The sequence below is a fragment of the Crocodylus siamensis genome, chromosome 2, assembly GCF_052110815.1.
Source record: "Crocodylus siamensis isolate JL-2025a chromosome 2, ASM5211081v1, whole genome shotgun sequence".
In the NCBI taxonomy this organism is placed as follows: Eukaryota; Metazoa; Chordata; order Crocodylia; family Crocodylidae; genus Crocodylus; species Crocodylus siamensis.
The window spans coordinates 199,661,483-199,683,382 of NC_143396.1; the positions used below are offsets into that span (position 1 = coordinate 199,661,483).

General features: G+C 40.4%; 1 protein-coding gene across 5 annotated transcripts in view; it reads left to right on the top strand.

Moving 5' to 3' along the window:
- MPPED2 (metallophosphoesterase domain containing 2) overlaps window positions 1-21,900 on the top strand; it is a 148,669-nt gene that overhangs the window by 69,538 nt on the left and 57,231 nt on the right. For all 5 annotated transcript variants that reach the window (XM_090032805.1, XM_090032803.1, XM_090032807.1 and 2 more), the window contains one exon: window positions 6,556-6,781. In XM_090032805.1, the coding sequence (XP_089888931.1) occupies window positions 6,556-6,781 (226 nt within the window). The remainder of the gene's footprint in view (window positions 1-6,555; window positions 6,782-21,900) is intronic.

Here is a 21,900-nt window from a genome sequence, read left to right on the forward strand (position 1 = left end):
AAGATTATCATGTATTGTGGTGCTACATAGGTGCTACATATTTTTTCTTTTAAGAAAGGAAAAAAAGAATATTAATCACAAACAGTTACATTAGAATAATGTTATGGTTGAGATGTAAATTCATAAAAGCAAGGAATAAGGTACCCTTGTCACTGCATCCTTAAATCAGCCCCGTTGTAACTAGGTTCTGATGTATTCATGGCCATGTGTCAGGGGTCCTACTGTACCCAGTGATGTTATGTGTCACTGTTATACAATTCATTACATTTGCATAAAGGCTGCATGTTTGAATAGTAAGACTTGCTGTTAGGCACTGCTGGTTTTGCAGCATCTGACTGCTAGTCATAGGCCATACAGCGCAAGTAACATTGCCTAGTTCTGTGGACTCTGGTGGAGGGTCCTATGTTGCATCACACAGCAGGGCTTGAGTTTTGGGTGCTGAGACAAGAGTCCCTCAGCTTTTCCTTGCTTTCATGGGTTTATAGCTCAACCTTGGCATTATTGTAACGTAGTTTTTTGTGTTTAATGTTTCTTAGACTTGGTTTTCCATTGCCAGCATGGAAGAAATCCTAATGCATGAGTTTCAGAGGAGAAGGTAGCAGTCTGAACCTGCTGTGTGGCTCGATCAGCAAGTGTGAGTATTAACGCTAGAGCTGTCAGGCCTTGTGAAAATTAATGAAGCCTGACGGTTACAGAGTGAAAGGTCAGAGGCAGAGCTTGCACTTACGTAACATTTCTGTTTTGTTGTGTCTAACAGCGTTTTTTGACAAAAGGGGGCTTTTATGTATCAGCTTTAGATTTATCACTGGAATGCGAGGGTCTCAGCCTTTACTTTTCCCTGTGCTGTGGTACTGTTTTCTTTGCATAAAGGCAAAACAGTTCAACTTTTTTCTGTTCCACCTATCTTGATGTATTTTCCATGTGTTTTTAGCACTTCCTTCACTGTCCTTCAAAACCAAATGGTGTTTAGAAAAAAGCATCTGTGAATTGAAAAAAATCATCATGAAGGCTTCTGAATTCTAGGGCTTTGGCTGCCATCGCTATTCTTGAATTATGCATAGATTTTGTTTGTTTTTCCACCCGTGTCTTTTGTCCTGTTTTTGCTCTTTTGCTTTACAAGAGGGGTGCTTGTGTGTGTGTGTATAGTTGGAAAAGTATGTATCAAACCACTGGCTTGTTTGTTCAGCCTACTTGTTGGTTTCATAAGAACGTAAGAAGTATCGTACAGGATCAGACTAATGGTCCATCTAGCCAAGTACTCTGTCTCTGAGTGCACCAGATTGCAGCCCCTTTTCCAACTCCTCCAGAACCTTTTGCTGAGATGCTCACTGCACAGCTCCTTGCATCTTTTCTTTTATGCATTCCCAGTCCATGGCCCCAGGTCCTAGGACTGCCTGGTCAACCTCCTCCTGGCTCTGGCCAGGCTGGCCATCTACCAGACCAGGGTGGAGGCTAAGGCCAGGGGGGAACCTTTGTTATTCAGAGGTTGTGTTTTGCACTAAACTCCAGTTGCCTACTTACATTCAGTAGCACTGATAGCTCAAGGGCTATTATTTCCAAGAGTGGTTTTCATATATACCTTATATTCCAGCAACTGGATGTATGGGCTTGTAGCCTCATCTGGAAAGGAGTTAAGTGATTGAAAATGAGTCCTTCCTGTCAGAGGATTGTCATCTTTGTAATGGTCACCCTAACAACTCATTAAACGTTTTCACAGGCTTGGGGATGGATCCAGCAGTTTCATGGAATAATTTGGAATAAATAACATTACTGTTATTCTAGGAGAAATGCAGTAGTTTAGGCAGTATGACATACAAATGGGGAAATGCCCATCAAAACTTGTACCATTCTATGTCTTTTTGTACCCTGTTTGCTACCAAGTGACTTGAGGATTAATTTAGTCAAGAGGGAAGCTAAAATACCGTTGAGTAGGCGATTTGTGTGTGACTGTGCTTATGCTTCCATGTAAAACATAAAAGGTCAGCAGATTATAGACAAAGGGCACCACTGCCAAAAGAAAACATGCCAGAATATTTCATAAATTGTGTCACAGAGATTGAATGTTCTGCACTATCAGGGCTCTTTATTACTTTTTTTTTTTTTTTGGGGGGGGGGGAGGGGCAGGAATGGGTTGAGAGAACCTGAATACTGTATGCTGTGCCAATACCCTGATCTGACTGGATGCAATTTATTACTGTGCTTAGTACTACGTGGGGGAGGAGGAAAGCAATAGAAGAAACCTACCCATTACACTTTACTTATAATGAGGTTGTGTTGGCTTTAGATATTTAGTTTTTGTAGTGTATATGTTTGCGGGGGGAGAGTGAAAGTGGGGGGTTAAGAGCAACAGTCTCCCTGTCCCCATCCCCCCAAGGCCCCTTCAGTGGCTTTCAGCTACAGTAAAGGGATTAAAATGGCAGAATCTAAACCCAGGAGAATGTGAAACGAGGTCAGATCATCCTGCCAGTCCTCTGAAAAACAGTGAAAGTACTTAAGTATTTACAGAAAGTACAGCCCTATGAATTATTAAAGATGAATAAAGCACAATAATTGTGATCTGTAAGAAAAAATGGATAGTCAAGGGCTGAAAACAAATAGAGGCATGCCCATAATTAATTATGGTTCAAGTTAGCACACTGTGAGCACACTCACCCCACACAAAATACTTACAGTATGTTTGCTTTGTTGGCAGATGTTGATGTTTTCAGGCCCTTGCTGTCACAAATTCTGAATTTGTAGTCTCCTTTTTGATAAAGGATGTATATGGCAGAAGCTATTGTTGGCACGCCTTTGTAGTGGCCATGAGCCCATCACATAACAGTTGCAACCCGCAAACTAACTTGCTCTGCCCTCATGTTGCTTAAGCAACTGTTCAATGACTACTTGTTAATTTCTCTTGGCTATATCAGGCACATATAGTAAGTGTTCATTACTGTTAAGAGTCTTTGATCAGTTTGAGGTTTATTTCTGCTGATTTCTATGTGATTCCAAAGTAAACCATCCAGTTTTGGCTTAAAAATAATTGCTTGCAAGTAAAATTTCCAGTTTTAATTTGGCAAGATCTTGGTTATATATGTTAATTTTGAAGTACCATGTTAAAATCAGTGTGTGAAATTTAAGACTTGATCATTTATCCATTGTAGCTAGAAGTTTTCTCCACTGAAACTGGCATATGTTGATAACTTGACAGAATCCTGATTTTAACTTGTCCCTCCAACTTTCATCAATTCTAGCTTGTTTTTTGGAATTGATAGTTATGACAAGTATATCACATTTCAAGCCAGTGGGATCTTTTATGTTTCCTGAGAGAGAAGAAAATAGCAATTTTGCTGTGTGCCCAAGAGTCACAGAGAGCAGGAATTGTAGGTACCTGTCATTTCTAGTTTTTAAGTAAAATGAATTGCAGAGCAGCATGTGGCAAAGATGGGGAAGAGGAAGTGGGAGGGGGGAATGAAGTGTGGGACATAAGCTGCAGAGGAGTGACAAATGCCCACTAGCATCTCCTTCAGCTTTTAGTTTAATGCCATACCATGGAGGGTTATTAATATGTATGAACTGCATTTTGTTCAGACATTAGAACCTCTGAAGATGTCTGGCATTTTTGGCGGGGGGAAGAGTTGTGTAGCATTTTATTTTCTGTGCAGTATTAACTAATTTTGATCAGGAAATGTTTGTATTAAAATGCTGCCGAACCCCCATTACCATTATATAAATATTGAAAGGGAGAGAATTCTGACTGTTTCCCCGTTGGCCTCAGGGGAGTAAAGTTGGGCTTGTTATCACAAACATTTATTTCCCAATTGTTTTACATTTGTGCTTTTTAAAAAATTAATTATATTTACAAACCAAACTAAAAATAGGATGGGGAATTTTGTATGGGCATGAATATATAAAGCGCAACTGTGCATTTCTTCAGTGAGAGTTCTAAGGTATGCAAGAACTGCAGACTCTGGCTTCTTGGACACCTTTTTAATCTCCATGATCTCTACTTAATAGTCACCTAGCTAAACCAGAACACCTACTGGAACACCAACAATGGTAGTTTAGTTCTTCACAGTTTTGTATAAATAACTAAGAATAATAAGAAAAGGCAAATATCTGTTGAGATTTAGCTAATCCATGGTATTTGTCAAACACCTTTTACCTTTGTCAAATCATTCTCTTGCTAAGTTTATGGAACAGTTTATTTTGGGTGGGTTAGTAACAGTCCATGCACATGTTCTTATCCCATAGAAAGAAAAGGTAAAACACGGCAGCTTAAATCTTCTTCTGTTGAGAGGGTAAACTAGCACAGTTGAACTCCCTATCACTGCAAAATAACCGTTTGTACCTGAGCAGATACTGTGAAACTTCACTCCCTTTTCCCTGCAGCAAATATTTTTGTGTGTTCTTGCCCATAATGAGCATGCACTATATTTGTATGAATCCATACAGATTATCTAGTGGAAAAAGCGTTGGATTTGAACTCAACTCTGATAGGTTTTTGATGTGATTTTCAGCAACTCAGGGCTAGATTCCTTTAAATAACCCAGCTTTTGTTAAAGCACCAAATGTGGCCATATTTTTAAAAGCTGTAACCACCCATCAGATTTATATTTATGCCAACCACTTAAAACCTCTGAATTCTGGCAATATGGCTTCCTTACCCTGATCCAAAGTGCATTCAGGTCCATGGAAATACCCCAACTAACTTTAAGTAGGCTTTGGATGAGGTCCTTAATCTCTCTTAGTTTCCCATCTTTAAAACAAAGATAGTGGAATTTATTTTGGCTCACCCTTTATCTGCCTTGCCAATTTAGGTCTTAAATCCTGTAATGTTAAGATTATATACAGTCTAACTGTGCCACTCCTAGCATGGGATGGGACCCTAGTCTAGAGTACGTATTATCATAAGGCAAACTCCTTTGCAATATACCTGAACTGGATAAAGCAAGGGTAGCTGTGGGACGAAAAGCTACTTAATGAGAACTCTGAGATCCCTAAAACACTCAAGTTACATATTTGTTCCAGTATAAATTGTAAAGAATTTTACAAGATAAGAAGTACTAACAGTTTATTTTGGGACATCACAAAGTACCTCTGAATGGTTATCTTGGGATTGCATCATTGAATAAAACACAAGGAATCAGACCTTGTGGTAAAGATGATATCTTTTATTAAACCTACTAGATCTTTGGGCACAAACACCCTTCTTCAGGCATAGGAGAAAAGTTTGTAAAAGTTCTCCCTGGTAGACATGAAAGTTCATATTTCATAGGAGAGTTTAAGGTAAGGCAAAATCTCCTATTTGGCATAGTTCATTTTATGCAGATTTGGCTTAGAGAAAAGTTGGAATAATCTGTTTACCTCAAAGTTGATTGGTGGCAGGCAGGATGTAGTCATATTCCTTCTGGTTATGATGTTTTCATAGTTCACAAAAAAGTAAAAGAATGGCGTGCTCTTCTGGGGAGGAATTTCTTGTGTGGTGAGGTATCTCTGGGCTTTGTGATGTTTCAAATTATCTCGAACAAAGGCAGGAGCAGGGTTTCAGGTGGTAAAACTTGCTTTTAGATGTAAAAGTATGAAGATTTCATTTCAAAATTGAACTGTGCCAAACAGGAGATTTTACCACACCTTTAACTCTTCTATGAAATATGAACTTTCATTTCCAGCTGGGAGAAATTTTACAATCTTTTCTCCTATGCCTGAAGAAGTGTGCTTGTGCCTGAAAGCTGCAAATAAAGATTTTTTTTTGCAAAAATCTAGTTGGTGTAATAAAAGATATCATGTCTACCACAAGTTCTGATTCCTTTTGCCTCTAGACCAATATGGCTACAACCTGGAAACCTGAAAAGAAGCAAGGCACTGAGCTACTAAACCCTGACTAGAAGGGTGATGTGTGTTCATGCTAGTTCCATGACGTGGGTCAAAACACAGGCACAACTTTTCCAGGGACAAATACAATGCCTGTTCTTTGCTTCATATAATAATATATATTTAGAAGTGTATCACCATCTGATGCATAACGCAGTATCATGTGAGCGTGTTACACAGATTCATTTATTACATTTCACAACATACTTAATAAGCAGACTAAAGTTATCTCCATGTTACATGCAGATGGAAGTGTGTGGTGTGATGTGATGTGTCTTGCTGCAGATCACTTCAGAGTTGGGATTGGAGTCCAGGTCTGCAGACTCGCATGCCAATCCTATGCATTAGCTAATTAGACTCAATGTGAAGTCATCAGCTGGTGTAAATCAGCATACTGCTATTGAGGGAAGTGGAGCCATTCCAGTTCGTGCCAGCTGAGAATCTGGCTTAATGCCTGCCAGTTTGTTATCTTTAATTTTGCTGTGCATGCCTTTAATTGTGACATTTCTTTGTTTGACATTACTTTACATTTTAGCAAAAATTCATTCAGAAAGGAGCAGCGTTGATCATTTTTGCTCCTTGTGGAGATACGCATGGATCCTGGGCATTTTTCTCTGTCAGTGTTATCTGTCTACATGTTGTGCTGGCTATGCTGGTGTGGGAAGCAAATGTGCTAATTAAGTGTTCTTTTTGTTATTTCAGGAAACCTGCCATATGAATATAAAATAGTGATTGCTGGGAATCATGAACTGACATTCGATAAGGAATTCATGGCAGACCTCGTTAAACAGGATTACTACCGCTTTCCTTCTGTGTCCAAATTGAAACCAGAGGACTTTGACAATGTTCAGTCACTCCTGACAAATAGTATTTACTTGCAAGACTCAGAGGTAACAGTTAAAGGATTCCGAATATACGGTGCTCCTTGGTAAGTCTCATTTTAAACATTATGTTTCTATTTATGTCTTTAGCCACAGCAAGAGCTACCGCCACTGAAAATGTATTGAGCCCTGCCCTGTTGTACTGTGTAGCAAAACTGTACTGTGTTTTTAAAGTAAGCCTTGTATCGCGTGGACCTATGCAAACATAGCCACATTGTTTTCCATGAGGTTACTCCTGATTTGCCCTAGTATAAGTGAGATTACAATTGAGCACACTTGGCAAGGTGCTGAATACTGCTGTCCACAGTTTTGTATTGAAGATTTCTGAAGCTGGTTTTCAAATACAACACATCCTTCTTTATCTAACTCTCTTATTTGTTTCATATGTTGTCACAACATATACCCCTGTTATTTAGGTTTCAGATAATGGTATTACTTGCCTTGAATTTGCGCTATAAGAAAAACTGATGGTGTCAGCATTAGAAAACTGATCCACAGTGGCAATGTCAGTTGCTAAGTGCATTGCAATTATAATTGTGAAATGTTTTCCACCCTCTGTTAACAAACTTACTGTCAGTATATAACTGAATTTGGTAATGCCATACTCATTTTAAATGAGGAACTGAAGCTCCTCTTACATCAAAGAATATGATGGCTGTTTATGTGCTTTAAGAAGATTCCTTCACTCCCACCCCCAGCTGCTTATCTGCTTACACTGCCTAGCTAGTCACAGGTAGCATGTTTGCTCGGTTACTGCCAGTGGTGTTGCTTCTGGCAAGTCCTCTTGCACACTGTGCATAAAACCTGAACAGGAATGGAGAACTGTACAGACAAACGGTGGGCACTGACAGATGTACGTACTTTCCTGCTCAAACTCATGGTGCTTTACATAAAATGGCATGAGTTAAAGTGCCCTCCCCCACAACCCAACAGACATTGGGGTGGGGGGATTGAGCCTGCCTGCAGGAGCCCAAGGAGCCTGTATGAATCTGAAAAGCCACCCCTCTCCCTCAAGGGCCTGTTCCCCTTGCTCCCTGCCCCAGCTCTGGGGCTGTCAGCAGGAAAGGGTTGGGGTTGGGGGGAAAGCAAGCTGCCGGCTGGGGTTTTGCCCCAAGCTGAGCTGGAGCGGGGGATGGGGACTGGGGAGGGCCACGAGGTGGGGGAGGTGCCTCTCATCCACCTGCACCCACAAACCACGTGTAACCACCCTGCAAACCACTCCACATACCCCAGCTGGCAGTTTGTGCATGAGCTCATCGCCTAGCCCTAGGGAACATAACTTCCCTAAGGTGCTCTAAAGTGGAGCACCTTCATTTGATCCTTCATTTGACGAGGGTTAATTTGTTGTGCAGTCGGCCATTTTAAAAGTGCTCTGCTGCCATGCACATGTGTCACAGCATAGCTGTAGAGTGCTTTCAGGGTGCCCGTCTCATGAAAAACGTAGCTTTTGTCTGCACCCTCTATGTCCAGCACTCCTGGCATGAACCACTGATTTTTTATTTATGAGGTTAAAAGTTAGAGGCTTGAAGGGTTTGTCACAGGCTTACAGTTAAATAAATTTGATATTACCTAGTAGAGGTAAAAATCTCTTAAGTCCCACACTCTCTTCTAATTGGTAGAGATTGTTTTAATTCAAGTGAAAAACATCTCTTAAAGACATTTCAAAGTCTTTTTTTTTTAAATTGACTTATAGTTTATTAAAGAAGATAAGGGCACAAAGGCTTTGGTAATGTAACATGCTTTTGAGGCTTCTGGTTGAGGGTTAAAAGATCTGTGAGCTTTCTGGAATGTTAGCTGCTCAGATTATGATGATGAGCAGCAGCTTCCTTTATGAGCTCTAGGCAGAGAACTTACAATTTACAGGCAACCTCTCATGTTTGCTTGGCAAGCAACTTTCAAATTAACGTAGGGCAGGTTTTACTTAAACTCAGTAAAGATCATTTTTACTGGCCAGACCAGATGTAATATGTAATATGGGTCTTGAGGAATGTATTCCTTTGAGGCTTGCAACTTGTTGCTTTAAAACAAAGAATCAAATTATATACTCTGCATGTGCACATAAACGCCAATACTGTGAAATGGAATACATTTTCACTTTTGTTTCTCAAATCCGTAATGATGACCTGTATCCCTCCTCTCTCCAAATGCTTCCAGAAGGCCTTATATTTTGCATATCAGATGCATGAAGTTGAGATGTTTGTTGTGAAGTATTAAGCAACAGCAGATCAAGGAACAGACATTGCCCTAACCAGAGGCTATGAGCAGCACATCTCCCCATGCTGCACGACCATTGAATTCTTAACTCTTCCTCATGATGACTTGGTTCTTTAACCCATTGCACAGCCCTTGGCTAACAGTGGACACACTGCCAGCAAGGAAACTTTTGCTCCAGCCTAGTTGGGTTCTCTAATCTGTCTTGAACAAAGTTGGTAATTTGTATCAAACTATGACAGATTGTTGTAAATGTTACTTGGGTAACTGGTGATGGGGAAGCAGAGATGAGACAATTATTTTAAATTCAGGTGGTTTTAAATCAAGCAGTCTAGTCATCTTGGTTTAGTGGAGACGTGATGCTAAAATGGCAGCTTTCATTCGCTGCGCTTGGGTCAGCTAATGGGAAAACATGAAATCCAATTAACTGTCTACATTTTGGGTTGCTGCTTCAGAAGAGATAAAGGTGTATCAGATGCAGGAAAAGTCTTCAAAATTTTGGAAAGGGAAGGCTATGCTTTCATGATGGGAAAAGTGTTTTCACTCTTCCTGTACATTGCTTTCTCCCCACATTTTACTCTCACCCTAATCTACTATCATAAATCTTCAAATACAAATCACCCCAAAGGGAGGGAACTTGTGGGATTTTGTGTATACTCATGGCCTGCTTTTCTCAATTAGGATTTTTCTTTTCAGAATTCTGTATCAGAGGTAGAACGCAGGTCATTAACCCAAAAGACACTCCAACCCTAAAATGAGATAAGTTGGCAAGTTCAATTTATATGCATTTTGTTAGGTAATTCCAGAGGGAAAATTCCTCATTTGCTGATACAGCTACTGGTTTTAATTTAAAAAGAGGGATCAAACCAAGAATAACAGCTGTGATTCCGAGAGTTTCAGCCTGTCAGAGGTTTCTAAGAAGTAATTGCCATCAGACTGGGAAAACTAGCTATAACTCATCTATCTATTTAGAAAATGTAAATTGCCAAGTCTGTGTAGCTACAGAAAAGGAGTATCAGTCCACATTCATTACATGTTATTACTCATGGTATGTCTGAAAGCTTTCTAAAGACCTAAGAGAATTCAAGTAGTGCCTCCTAACTTACAATTTAGTAGAATTTGTATGTAGAAAATAACTTACAATACACAGGAGCATTCACATGTATTTGCAATTGGAGTGTGCAGTGGTGCATATCAACAGTCTCTGAGGTGCAGAAAATTTGACTTTAGTCTGATGGGTATGGGAGTATTAAATAGCATTAGCTGTAGCAAGGTTGAAAGTGGAATGACAGCCATGAAAAGTAGAAGATTCGCAAAAAACAAGGAAGGGAGGTAATTTGCTTATTGAACATCTTATGTTCAGAGGTGCACACCCTAACAAGAAGATTCTCTGATGCTCCTTGAAGAAAGAACATGGGTGAAAACTTTCTATGTAAACTGTAAATTAGCAGTTCTCAACATTTTTTAGATTCAAGATGCTACTCAGACAACACCAACTCTTCTTCTGTACTCATCTTTGACTGTAGAAAACGAATAGAGCAATCTGTTGCAAAGAACTCAGAAAGACCACAGCAGATCAGAATGTTTTTAATACTGTGGACTCTGATTTTAAATCTCTGGATTTATTTTGTGAATCATGTTTGTACACCTAACAGTGCTAGCATTGTCTGGCACCCCACGGAACCCTTGAAGGGCTCTCAGGGTAGCCCAAGGTGATGCAGTACCCCGGTTGAGAGTCGCTCCTGTAGATACATCCACAGAAACATCCTCTGTCTTATGGAGCTGAGTAATTTGGTAGTGAAATACCTGCTGACATATAGGAATATACCAGTAGGTATAAGACTTGTGCAGGCCAAAGTCTTATTGACTTCAGTATAAACTTCTGTTTTAAGAGTAGAAGTTTGGGGCCCTTAATACTTACCCAGTACAAAAGATTCTTTTAAATAGATAGCTCGTCAAACTCTTGTAGCAGGCTCACCTTTCAGAGCTTGGGTTGAGTCCCAGGCTAGAGATCCTGCTGTTTTGATTGGTGGAGCCCATCCACCAATCAGGAGAAAGCAAGAGAAGTAACATCACACCCCTTTCCTGAGCAGAGGGGGAGAAGAGCTCCCTCGGACCTGATTGAAGACTGCAAACTGTCAGGTCTGGAAGACTTCAGGAGCGGAGCCCTGGAGCATATAAAAGGAGCTGCGTGCCCAGCACAAGGGGCAGATGTGTCAGGGACAGAGAAGAGAGAAGAGTGGGGCTTAGAAGAACTGAGGAGAGCTGCTCAGCAGGGCAAAGCAGTAGCCCAGGAAGAGCTCCTGAAGACTTCTGTTAGCGGGGAGCGTGGCATGGCTCCAGCAGTTAGGCTCTCAGGGTGCAGCATGGTGCACAGCATCAAGACCCTGGGAGCTGCGTGAGGTGGCTTGGGTCTGCAACCTCTGGCATGTGGCCAGAGACATGGTGCACAGGCCAGTGCACAGAGTAGGATCTTTGGAGCTCCTGGGGGATGGCTCAGGTCCTCAACCCCCAGAACAAGGTTGGGAGCTTAGTGCAGGAGGCACTGTACAGAGGGTGAGAGACCCTGGGAGCTTCTTGAGGTGGCTCAGTTCTACAGCTGATGACATGGGGCAGCAGCTCAGTGCAGACGACGCTGGCCAGAGGGTCCGGGAGCAGACCAAGCCCCGGCACTGCACAAGGCTGTCCAGGCCTCCAACCCCTAGCACAAGGTGAAGTGCCCACTACACACAGTGGTGCATGTGGCCCTAAGCCAGGATGGCAGCAGCAGAGTCAGGCGGCAGGAAAATCTGGCGGGGAACAGAGCTTGACTTGGAGAACAAGAGACAACACTTTGGGACTGTGGAGTAGTAAGTTACCCTGGAGAGAGGGTCCCCACAGGGGAGGGACCACCGAGGGTTGCAAAGGGGCACCACGTGGGCTGCTCCTGGGTGATAGTGGGGGACCATAAGAGTGTTTGAGGTTTTCTTCTCCTTTTTCTTTCCCCCCATCTCCTTTCCTATAGTGGTACCTTGGGAGTGGGGCACCTGCCCTGGAGGGCACCCAGGTAGTCTAAGGACTGCTGATTATTTTTGTGGACTGTGCCTTACAGTTTATGTGAATAAAACAGATATACACACACCCAGTTATCATTTTAAATGCAGACGAACAATAGAACAAACCAGACCAAAGGATATTGATTGGGCAACCTTATAACTCTATTCGTATACAAACCATTACTTCAAATTATTCACATAAACTGTAAAGCACAGTCCACAAATATAATCAGCAATCCTTAGACTACCTGGGTGCCTTCCATGGCAGGGGCCCCACTCCCAAGGTACCACTGTAGGAAAAGAGGTGGAGGGAAATAAATAACTACATATATACACACACATATATATATTATAGGGTTTATTGTTTTGTACATTTGTACACACACACACACACACACACACACACATACATAAAATCCATGTCCTTACCCTTTAATGGTTTTGTTGTAATAATAAATCTTTATATAGTTAAGTAATTGATTGACTGGACCTGACTCTATAGTGGACAGAGGTGGCCCCTGGGCTGTTGTGTCCCTCTACCACACACTGCCCTGCCAATAATTCCCTCAACTGGAGAAGGAAGTACAAACCCGTGTATACCCAGGCTACACTCTTTTTATTAAAACTTTTTTAAAGTTTTCATAATCAGAACCTACAGATACTGATGTATTCAGTAAAGCATGGGAAGTGAGAATTTGATTTTTATGGATCTCTAGTATCTGTGTCAGAGTGGATAACAGTGTTGATTTAAAAAAACAAAAAAATACTCAGATTTTTAAATGTTATTTTTATTTAAATTGAATTTCTTATCTTTAAATGCATTTAAATTTTATTTGAAATTATGTCTGGCTTCATTATGCTATGCTTTACTGTAATCTCTTGAAATCATTTAAATGAAATTAAATGAATATTTCCGCAGTTCATATTTTCTTCAGAGAAATTTTAAAGTTGCACTACTGAATTGGTGGAAGTTACTGGCTAAGCCTCTGGAACCAGAGTTTCCTGATGTCCTACACCAGCTTTTCACAGTAGTGCACTTGGTTTGTTTGTGCAAAGAGAATAATTTTCTTCATATTAGTTTATTCACCTAGTTTAGTTAAATAGTGAATGTTGGATATTGAGAGTTGAGAAACAGATAGGGAATCAAGGAAAGCTTGTTTCTTTCCTTTAATTTATGAATAAAAATGAGGCATGAGAGGATGAGATCTTCTAGTTCTAAAGGATAAGGACAAAAGTTGCACATAAACCAGTTTGTCACCATCAGAAAGTGGTTACGGCTGTAACAGAACAGAAGCTCAATGGACATAAACCAGTTAGAAAATGGCTGAAACTGGTTTAAGATAAACATGGTTAAAGGTCGTATCAGATGTAACTGCTTTGGGGCAAACTAGTTTATGAAACTTCTGTCCCAGATCCCTTCTTGATTTAAGTTAAATCACAGTCCCCCAGCATCCCAGCATGTCTTCCAACCCTGGGCTGGGCTGGGCTGGGCTGTCTGCTGCAACAGAGAAGGGTTGGGGGGAGGCAGAGACGGTCCCTCCACACAAATCCCAACTGAGGCCTGGGGCCAGGGATGGGGGTTAAACCCCCTTTGCCCTGAGTACAGAACTGCCCTGCCATGCTATCTTACTTCTGGCTGTGACTGTGGGCTACAAATCCCAGAGACACCTGGAAGCAGGAAGAGGAATTGATGAGCAACCTTGCAGAGTCCTGCTGCTGTGATTGTGGACTGCAAATCCCAGAGACCTTCAAGGGCAGCAGGAAGAGAAAGCGAACACACAGCCCATGCTGGCTATGTGGCATGGAGCCATGCTGTAGTGCCCCCTGGCATATAGTTGCAAAAAGTAAATGTCTGTTCACTTGTTAGTCAGTTTAATCTCTGAAGTTTAGACTAATTTGCAAAGGCTGAATCGATTCAGCCTTGGGCTTTTGGATTGTCTGTACTTAGCCAAAATGTCTGTCGGATAATCGGTCCATTTCATTAACTGCAGAGAATACTTCATTTGTTTAATAAATTGGTAAGTTTTGAATGGAAAAAATGCTTTGATAAACTTACTTCTTTTCCACTTAAGGATGTTAAATGAACCATTAAAACAATTTGCTTTTTGTAGTTTTTTTTTAAATTGAGTTCCAATATCTATTTAAAGCCGCTTTAAACAGATCATAAATAAAATATAATCATTCAGTAATAAAAAAGAAATGCAGCATTTAACATTTAATAACGTAAAATAAATCAGTAAAAATTAAACAGCTGAATAAATATATGTATTTGTTCACATAATAGCCATATTTTTATTCCCGAAATTTTGCCATGAAAAATTAGGGTGCAGGGATTAGGCACACCCTAAAGCACAATGAGGAAGTATCAGTACTAAATAATAGTTGGAATTTTGTATTAAAGCATGGATCAGTACTTCCCCATCTTGTAAAATCTTACAGTCAAGACTGAACATGAGGCAGAGCTAATGTATGGTGTAGTGGGTTTCTGACGTGGATGAGTCCTGTTCTTCAACAAAGTACATCCTTTCAGAGAAACATCTTTTGAATCTGTTTCTTCAGGATTTTTGGTGCCACCATTACACCAAAGCAATAATTTATTTTTCAAAATGTTGACAGCTGACCCTATTATGTGGGTACATATGGTAACTGGTTAGATATATCAGGAAGTGCCAAATGTAACATAAAGTTTTAGGTGAAAATCCAGCATGTTTTAACCAATTAGAATCAATCGTTCTTTAGGGAAAAAAAATGCAACACAAGATTAAAATGGATTATTTAAATCAAGATTTCTTGTTTGCTGATTTTAAATCATGATTAAAATTGGTGATTTAAATCATTGCGATTAAAATCAAGCCAACCTTGTTAGAGCTGGGAAAATCCTGTGCTCTCTTGTCCTGCCCCCCCCCCCCCCCCACACACAACAGGAACAGTGGTATTGTTCAGCAATATCCTGCACCTTTGTCAAGTTTTAGCTTGTTCAGGTCTCAAGAACAGAAACACAAAGCTGGCCTCCCAGTTGCTTTTAATGAATGCTGGTGGGTTTTTCCTAGGTCGGGGAATTTGATCTATAGGGTGATCCAGAGGTCAGGAACAAACAGCTTAGTATAGCTCACCTCTGAGGAGGCAAGGCTTTCATTTGCTTTTTTTAGTAACTCTGGAGGAAGTGCCTTACCTCTTTTTCAGAAGCAAAATTTTAATTGGCATAGATAATGTGACCTTAAAAAGTCCAAGAGCGTTGGAAAACACTGCCACATACTTCAGTCATCTTTTAAAAAAGGATTTTTTATTTTTTCTTTCTTTCTTGTGGTATAAAATTACTTAGTTTGCTCTCTCACTTTGCATGATTTTGTGCATATTTCTGTAATAGGAATTTAAACTGAACAAGTTGCTTTCACTGCTGCCTTTACAAATATGCTTTAATACGAATAGCGATAAGGTTATTACAGCTTCCTTATTCTGATCAGTGCTTTCATACTTTATGTTTACCCTGTCAGAAAAGCATCAGATGTTTTTTTTTTCCAATTATAAGTTTTGTAATGCATCATGGATTTTGCTGACAGTCTTCAAGTTCTTGAAATAGCGAGCAAATTAACAGCAGATATTGAGTGTGAGGATTAGAAAACCAATTGGCAACTCACATGATAGGATTCAGATATACTAATGGGTAGAATGGGTTTCATTTCTTTTATTTTCATAGTCTTACTTGGTAATTAACTTGTGCCTAAGAAAAAAGAGAAAAAAGAACAGAAATTACTAGGCTCAGCAATAAAGTTCCTTATTGCTATGAGCACTGAGGAAGGCAGAGGGTGAGTAGAAAATACTACTGATTCTGTGCAAGTTTTTCAGGAATTCCAGCATTTATTCAGTAGAAGCCAACAGCTGAGAAAAGTATTGGTAAAGAATAAGGTCTTCTGTCTGTGTGTTAAACAAATACACACTGCTGTAACGTGGTTGTGTTTAAAGGCACAGGCTCCTATTTCATTTTCTTGGCATTTGTCCTTCAGCTCTCTCATTGTAAAACAGAAGAATGTATTCCCTCAGGTCTAGAATTACAGGGGTTTGTTTATATTTTTGCCTCTTTGGGAATGTTACTGATTTCTTTTCAGTCTTTTTGAGATCAGGCTCCCTTCTAAGTTAACAAGTTTCCCATTACTTAAAAAGAGAGAGAGAGAAACCGTGATGCTGATATATTTAAAATGCTTTATCCTCTTAAAAGGGTTTTAATGAGAATGTAGCCAGCACAAAGCTAACAGTATCAGAAAGTTAAGAAAGCTAAGCCTGGAAGCCCTTAATTTGCTTTCACTTGGACTTGACTTCAATGAAAGTTTGTCTGAGTAAGGAGTAAGTAAGAACTTGCGGACATTTCATTACCAGATCTGATTTTACATATTGTCTGTCTGCTTGTAGATGATATGTGTGGCGGAATTAAAGAAAATCAGTATAATTTTATATTTCTTTTTTGTTGTTGTGGGAATTGGGACTTGGACTAATTCTTAATCCTTTTGCTACCCCTTGGGTGTTCAGAGCATGATCAAACAAATGATGAAGGTAGCAAGCTGTCTGCCTCAGACTGCTATAGCATTTTCGTGCAGGCCTGTAGGTGATATGTAAAATTTTGTGACTCCACAATGTGGTTTAAGTGCTCAAGGGGTTAACTGATCAAGGTGGTCTTCTGTTTATAAGTCTATGTATGTTCTATTTGAGAACAAAGTCATTCTAAAAGTAATGTGAGTTTCACATACACACACACATGCACATACCACACGCACATACAATTTGTGGTTTTTGTAGTCTTTTCTTTCATTTGGCAACTGTCCAAAAAGGACAAGTTTCTTTTCCTCTTGTAGAGGGTTGCAGTAGCTACATTCCAGGGAATCACTCAATTATGCGCCTGCGTAATTTTCAGCATTGAACGTATGGCTGCGTATAATCACATCATAGCTCATAATTCCCTGAGGTGTAGCTGATGAGTGGGAAGGGGAGCTCCTGCCTGCAGGAGAGGGGGTGGCCATGGGTGTGGGTGTGTGGTTTGTGGGTGTGTGGTTTGTGTGTGTGCGTGTGGGCCACCCTGCCACATATCCCCCACCCCATGGTGAACAGCCCCCACTGCTGGCAGCAGCAGTCAGTGACAAGTCCTTGGGGTGCTCCTGGCCAGGGCAGGCAGAGCCCCGTGTAGTGTGCAGCTGCAGCTGATGCCTGAGGCTGCATGTGGTTCCTGCCTGCAGTACTGTGAGCCCCACGTGTTGGCACAGAGCCAGCCCAGTCTGGCCTGAAGGCGCCCCCCAGCAGGGTGAACTGGCCCAGCTCCATGCTGCTACGTGCAGCCCCCCAGGATTTGCCGGAGCCACGCGCTACTAGGGACTCTGCCTGCTGCAGCCAAGAGTACCCTGAGGGCCTGCTGGTGGCAGGGACTGTGCTGGGGGCAGGTGCTGTACTAGGGAGGCTGTGCATGAAGGGGGCGTGTGAGGGGGTGTGTGGCAGGGGAGCCCACACCCACTCACAAACCCCACACCTTCCCCCACAAACCCCATACACTCCCATACCCACAACACCCAACAAACCACACCCCCATACTCCCTATACCCCTTCACAACCTCCCCACAAACCCCACACCGCCCCACAACTTCACTAATCCTCCCCAGACACACACGACACCCCCCCAACCACCTCCTCATCCCTCCACACACACAAGTGCCTGCATCTGTTTCTAAGGAAGTTTCAAATAGTGTTATATTTAGTTTAATTTGTAAAAAAAAATGTAATTAATTTTGCATAATTTTGAATTTTCTGCACATAATTTTAATTTTTTCTGTGCATAATTCCCTGAGGTGTAAGTAGCATATGAGTCTGTGGCATTTGTATCTTATTGTGCAACTGGGATCATGTACACCCAGCAAGAAGTTCAAGAAGAGCAGGGATTACTTACAACAACGTTATAATGACCCTCACCCTGACATTTTCACCCAAACCTCCATGGACTTGATGCCACAAATTGTTGAGGCTACTTACGTGAATCAGGAGGTGCTTGTCTCCTCATAGGATTAGATCCCTGTAAGGAGGTGTGTACTTGATTGAATAATATTTCTATGTAGCTTCAGCAATTGTGGTCATTATTTTTCCTTTTTCATAATTGTTGTGATTACAAGAACAATTCTTATTGATTGACCCCTGTCGTTCATAGGCATCTGAGATGGTGGCAAAAGAAGAGACTGGAGATGGCATGCTGTTGATGTGTTGAGAAAGTATTTCACTTAGGACCAGTAGTCTTAAAAATTAACTTACAAATTCATTCAGAGGGACTATTAAAATCGGGAGGGGGGGAAGGGGGGCTTGTGCTGTGCTCAAACTTCCTTGAGTTTAGTTTTTCAAGTGCTACTTCTTATATTAGGTTGTGCTCTTTAAGCTCCACTGTTTATCTTTTCCTTCTGCTCTGTGTGTGATTGTCCAGGCTGGAAAGAGGATTCACAGAGAGGTAGGAATCCTCTGAGTGCAGAAGCATGAGAGTGCTAAGTAAAGGAGAGAGCTAGGATCAAGTTGACGAGCATGCAGCAATGAACTTGTAAAATAAAGAATCGGAGTGAGGCATAGACTGGGAAGGGAAACTGGGATTCAAGGGACTGGAAAAACAGTTGGTGAAAGGAGCAAGACTGTACATAAGGGTGAATCTGTCTCTTGCTGTAAGACCCAGGCAACAGGATACCAGGACCATTGAGCCAAATGTGTACACAGGGACCCAGCCATTAGGGGTCCTGGAAAGTTAGTGGGCTACAGACAGACAAACCCAGTCAATGAGAAAGCTGAGGTTTTCCTGACTTAGAGAAATTGAGATTTTCAGACCTAAGTTCCAGAAAGTCTGTAGGGGAGAACCAGATAAACACTGTAGCCTTAAATCTAACTCTGTAACTATAACAAAACATTTTTTAAAATGATCTATAATTGACCTAATTGGTTTGTGGAAATTTTTCTTCTCGTAGCTGTACAGAAACAACAAGGAAGCAACTTGTCAGTTTATCACCCTTGTTGTTTCTGCACAGCTACAAGAAGAAAAATTTCCACAAACCAATTAAGTCAATCATAGATCATTTTTTAAAAAATGTTTCATTATAGTTACAGAGTTAGATTTAGGGCACCAGTGATTGTAGACCTCCCAGAACAGACAATGATCTAAAAAGTGGATGAGTTCTCTTAAGTATCTGCCATTAAGCATACATGATTCCACTGCTGAGGAGATACTTGAAATGTTAGCTGTCTACAGCTTCTGTCTTTCAGTTATTTCCATGACCATATATAACTCTGGATTTGGACAGTATAAAGACAGTCATGGTATGGGTTTGATGTCTTTTGTGAGGTGCAGTTATCTGGTTTAGTTCCATGCGTAATGAAAATATGCCTATTTAAATCGCTATTACAATTGCAATTATTTAGACAGATTAGTGTAGGAAACTGAGATGAATGTAATTGGTCAGGCCTCTAAGATAGCTGGTCAAGAAGAGATTTCCTACATACATACATATGCACAAAAGCAATTTCATTGGAAAATAAAACATTTTCACTTATGCTGAATTTTTTATGTTAAAAAGCTTAGAATTTAAGTCAAAGCCTGAAACCAAATGTTTTATCTTAAAGACCTGAATTATTTTGTCACCAAAACAGAAGGTTTTGAATTACATTTCCATGTAATCTGAAATTCATTTTCAGCATTTAAGCATGTGTTGAACTTTGTATACATGAATAGTTTCGCTAAGTCTTTAGAACTACTCATAAGCTCTAAGTTAAACATAGTTTAAATGCTTTGCTGAATTGAGTCTTGAGCGAAGATGTAAGAGACATTTTAGGTGAATTTAAGAGAGTTTAATTATTTAATTATCCTTAATTATTTAAGGATAATTCTTTTATAAAAAAAGGAGTAGCACTCATCGTGTGCAGTCTGAAGGGAGTAAGAGCCATAAATGTGGAATGACTGTACAAGTAAATTAAACTAGGAGAAAGAGGGTGGTTGAAGTTTACATTACTTACACCTCAGATCTGCAGTATTGTGAATGGAGATGATGTACAGTTTGAATATAAGAGATGATTTAATCAGAAAAGGCATTTTTTTAAATGAAATGAAGTTTTAAAAAAAGTTCATGCAAGCTAATACTAGCAAGCGGCTAAATATAGGTTTCAGTGTCATTAAAATAAGGATGTAATGCTGGTTCCTTCACCACTCTGAAGGTAAGATTTCTCAAGATCCTCTCTCCAAGGATGTGGTTAATATTTTTCTACAGCTTATTGATTCAGATACTTTCTAAGTTGACATCTATACATAATATGTAATGCGATCCATATAAAGTCAAGCAAAAATTGAATTTGTGCTTGATATAAGTCAACTCTGATGCTAAATATGAGTATGAAAATAAAGTGACATTAATGTTCTTAATATTTTGACCGGGGATACTTCAATGCAATTTGAGTAGGATTTTCAAGGTGCTCAGCACCCAGTACTCCAATTTAAGTTAATGAGATCTATGAGTATTTAAACCCTTTAAAATCATGCCCACATAGTGAATTGTTTGCATACACTTAATAAAACTTGTCTTTTGATATATGTGTTTTGAATCATTTGCATTTAATGGGAGAATTTCAGATACTAAGAATTTTGCCCACATTCGTCTGAATGTCCCCTGGTTAATACGGGGTGTATATAAGCATCTTTCACAAAACAGAAGGCAGGGAGAGTAGTACCTTTATAGACTCGCTCATTCAGAGAGGCATGAGTTATTGTAGGCTGCAGGCTATTTCTTCAGGTGCTATGAATGGAATAGCTTTCATAGCATCTGACGAAGCAGCCTATGAAAGTTCATGCCTCTGAACATACTAGCCTATGAGGTACCATTCTGCCCTATCTTCCACCTAACTTCAGGCTGATGTGGCTAACTAATTCACTCTTTTCATATACCAGTATAACCAAGAAAAAGGTTCAGATTATGCGTAAAGGCACTGTTATTTTGTTCCAGGAATAGTGCATATAGCTGGCATAGAAGTAGCCCCAGGTCCCACTGACCTACACTTCTCTTTTTTCCTGTAACTGGTGAGGTAAGTGCCAAGATTGGAAAACCCATGCACAAGTTGCTTAAGAAGAATGGGAGAATGGGATAATGTTCCCTAACAAATCAGCTATTAACAAGATTGGGAAAGAGGAATATTTATCCAGAGCTAGTTCTGTGCCCTGGGTGGCAGTGGAGCATTGGGATGCAGCTGTAGCTGGTGGCAGCAACAGTGGCCTAGCCAGCAGCGTGGTGGGTGCTATCATTGAACGCTACCCCCCTTCAAGTCAGTGCCTTAATTGCTCCTCCCTTAGTTATGCTATTGCATTTATCTTCCCACCCTTTCACTGGAGGGGCTATATAAACAAGTGTTCTCATACCTTCGTGAAGTTGTGTATGTGCTAAGTTAGAGGAATTGGACGTCCTGTCAGCACCTGAAATATCTTATGACCGATGTTCTGCTGTCTTTGTTGTCAGGTGTTTTTTAGGTACTTTTGTGTATGCTCTAACACACCCTGTGCATACCTGTCAACTTACCTATTTGGTTCTGGGGCACTGTCTTTCCATGGTTAGTTAGTTGCTCCAATGGTGTTTACTGGAACCCTGGGACTCCTGATTAGAAGAAAGAAAGAATTTTTACAGTCTGGTTCCTTGGGAAGGATATGCACATCTCTCCATTGTGAGTCAGTGCATCTCCTTGACCCAAAATGATAGTAGTTTTGCTACCATATTGAGATGGGATTTTAAGTTTGTTCCAGTGGGCTATGTACCTGATCAGCTGTAGGTTTCATATTAAAAGGAAAGATGAGTATTTCATTCTCTTTTCCTTACACATTTAATGCATCTTATTTTCAAACCTGAGATAATGAAGCATATAATAAAAAATGCTACAAG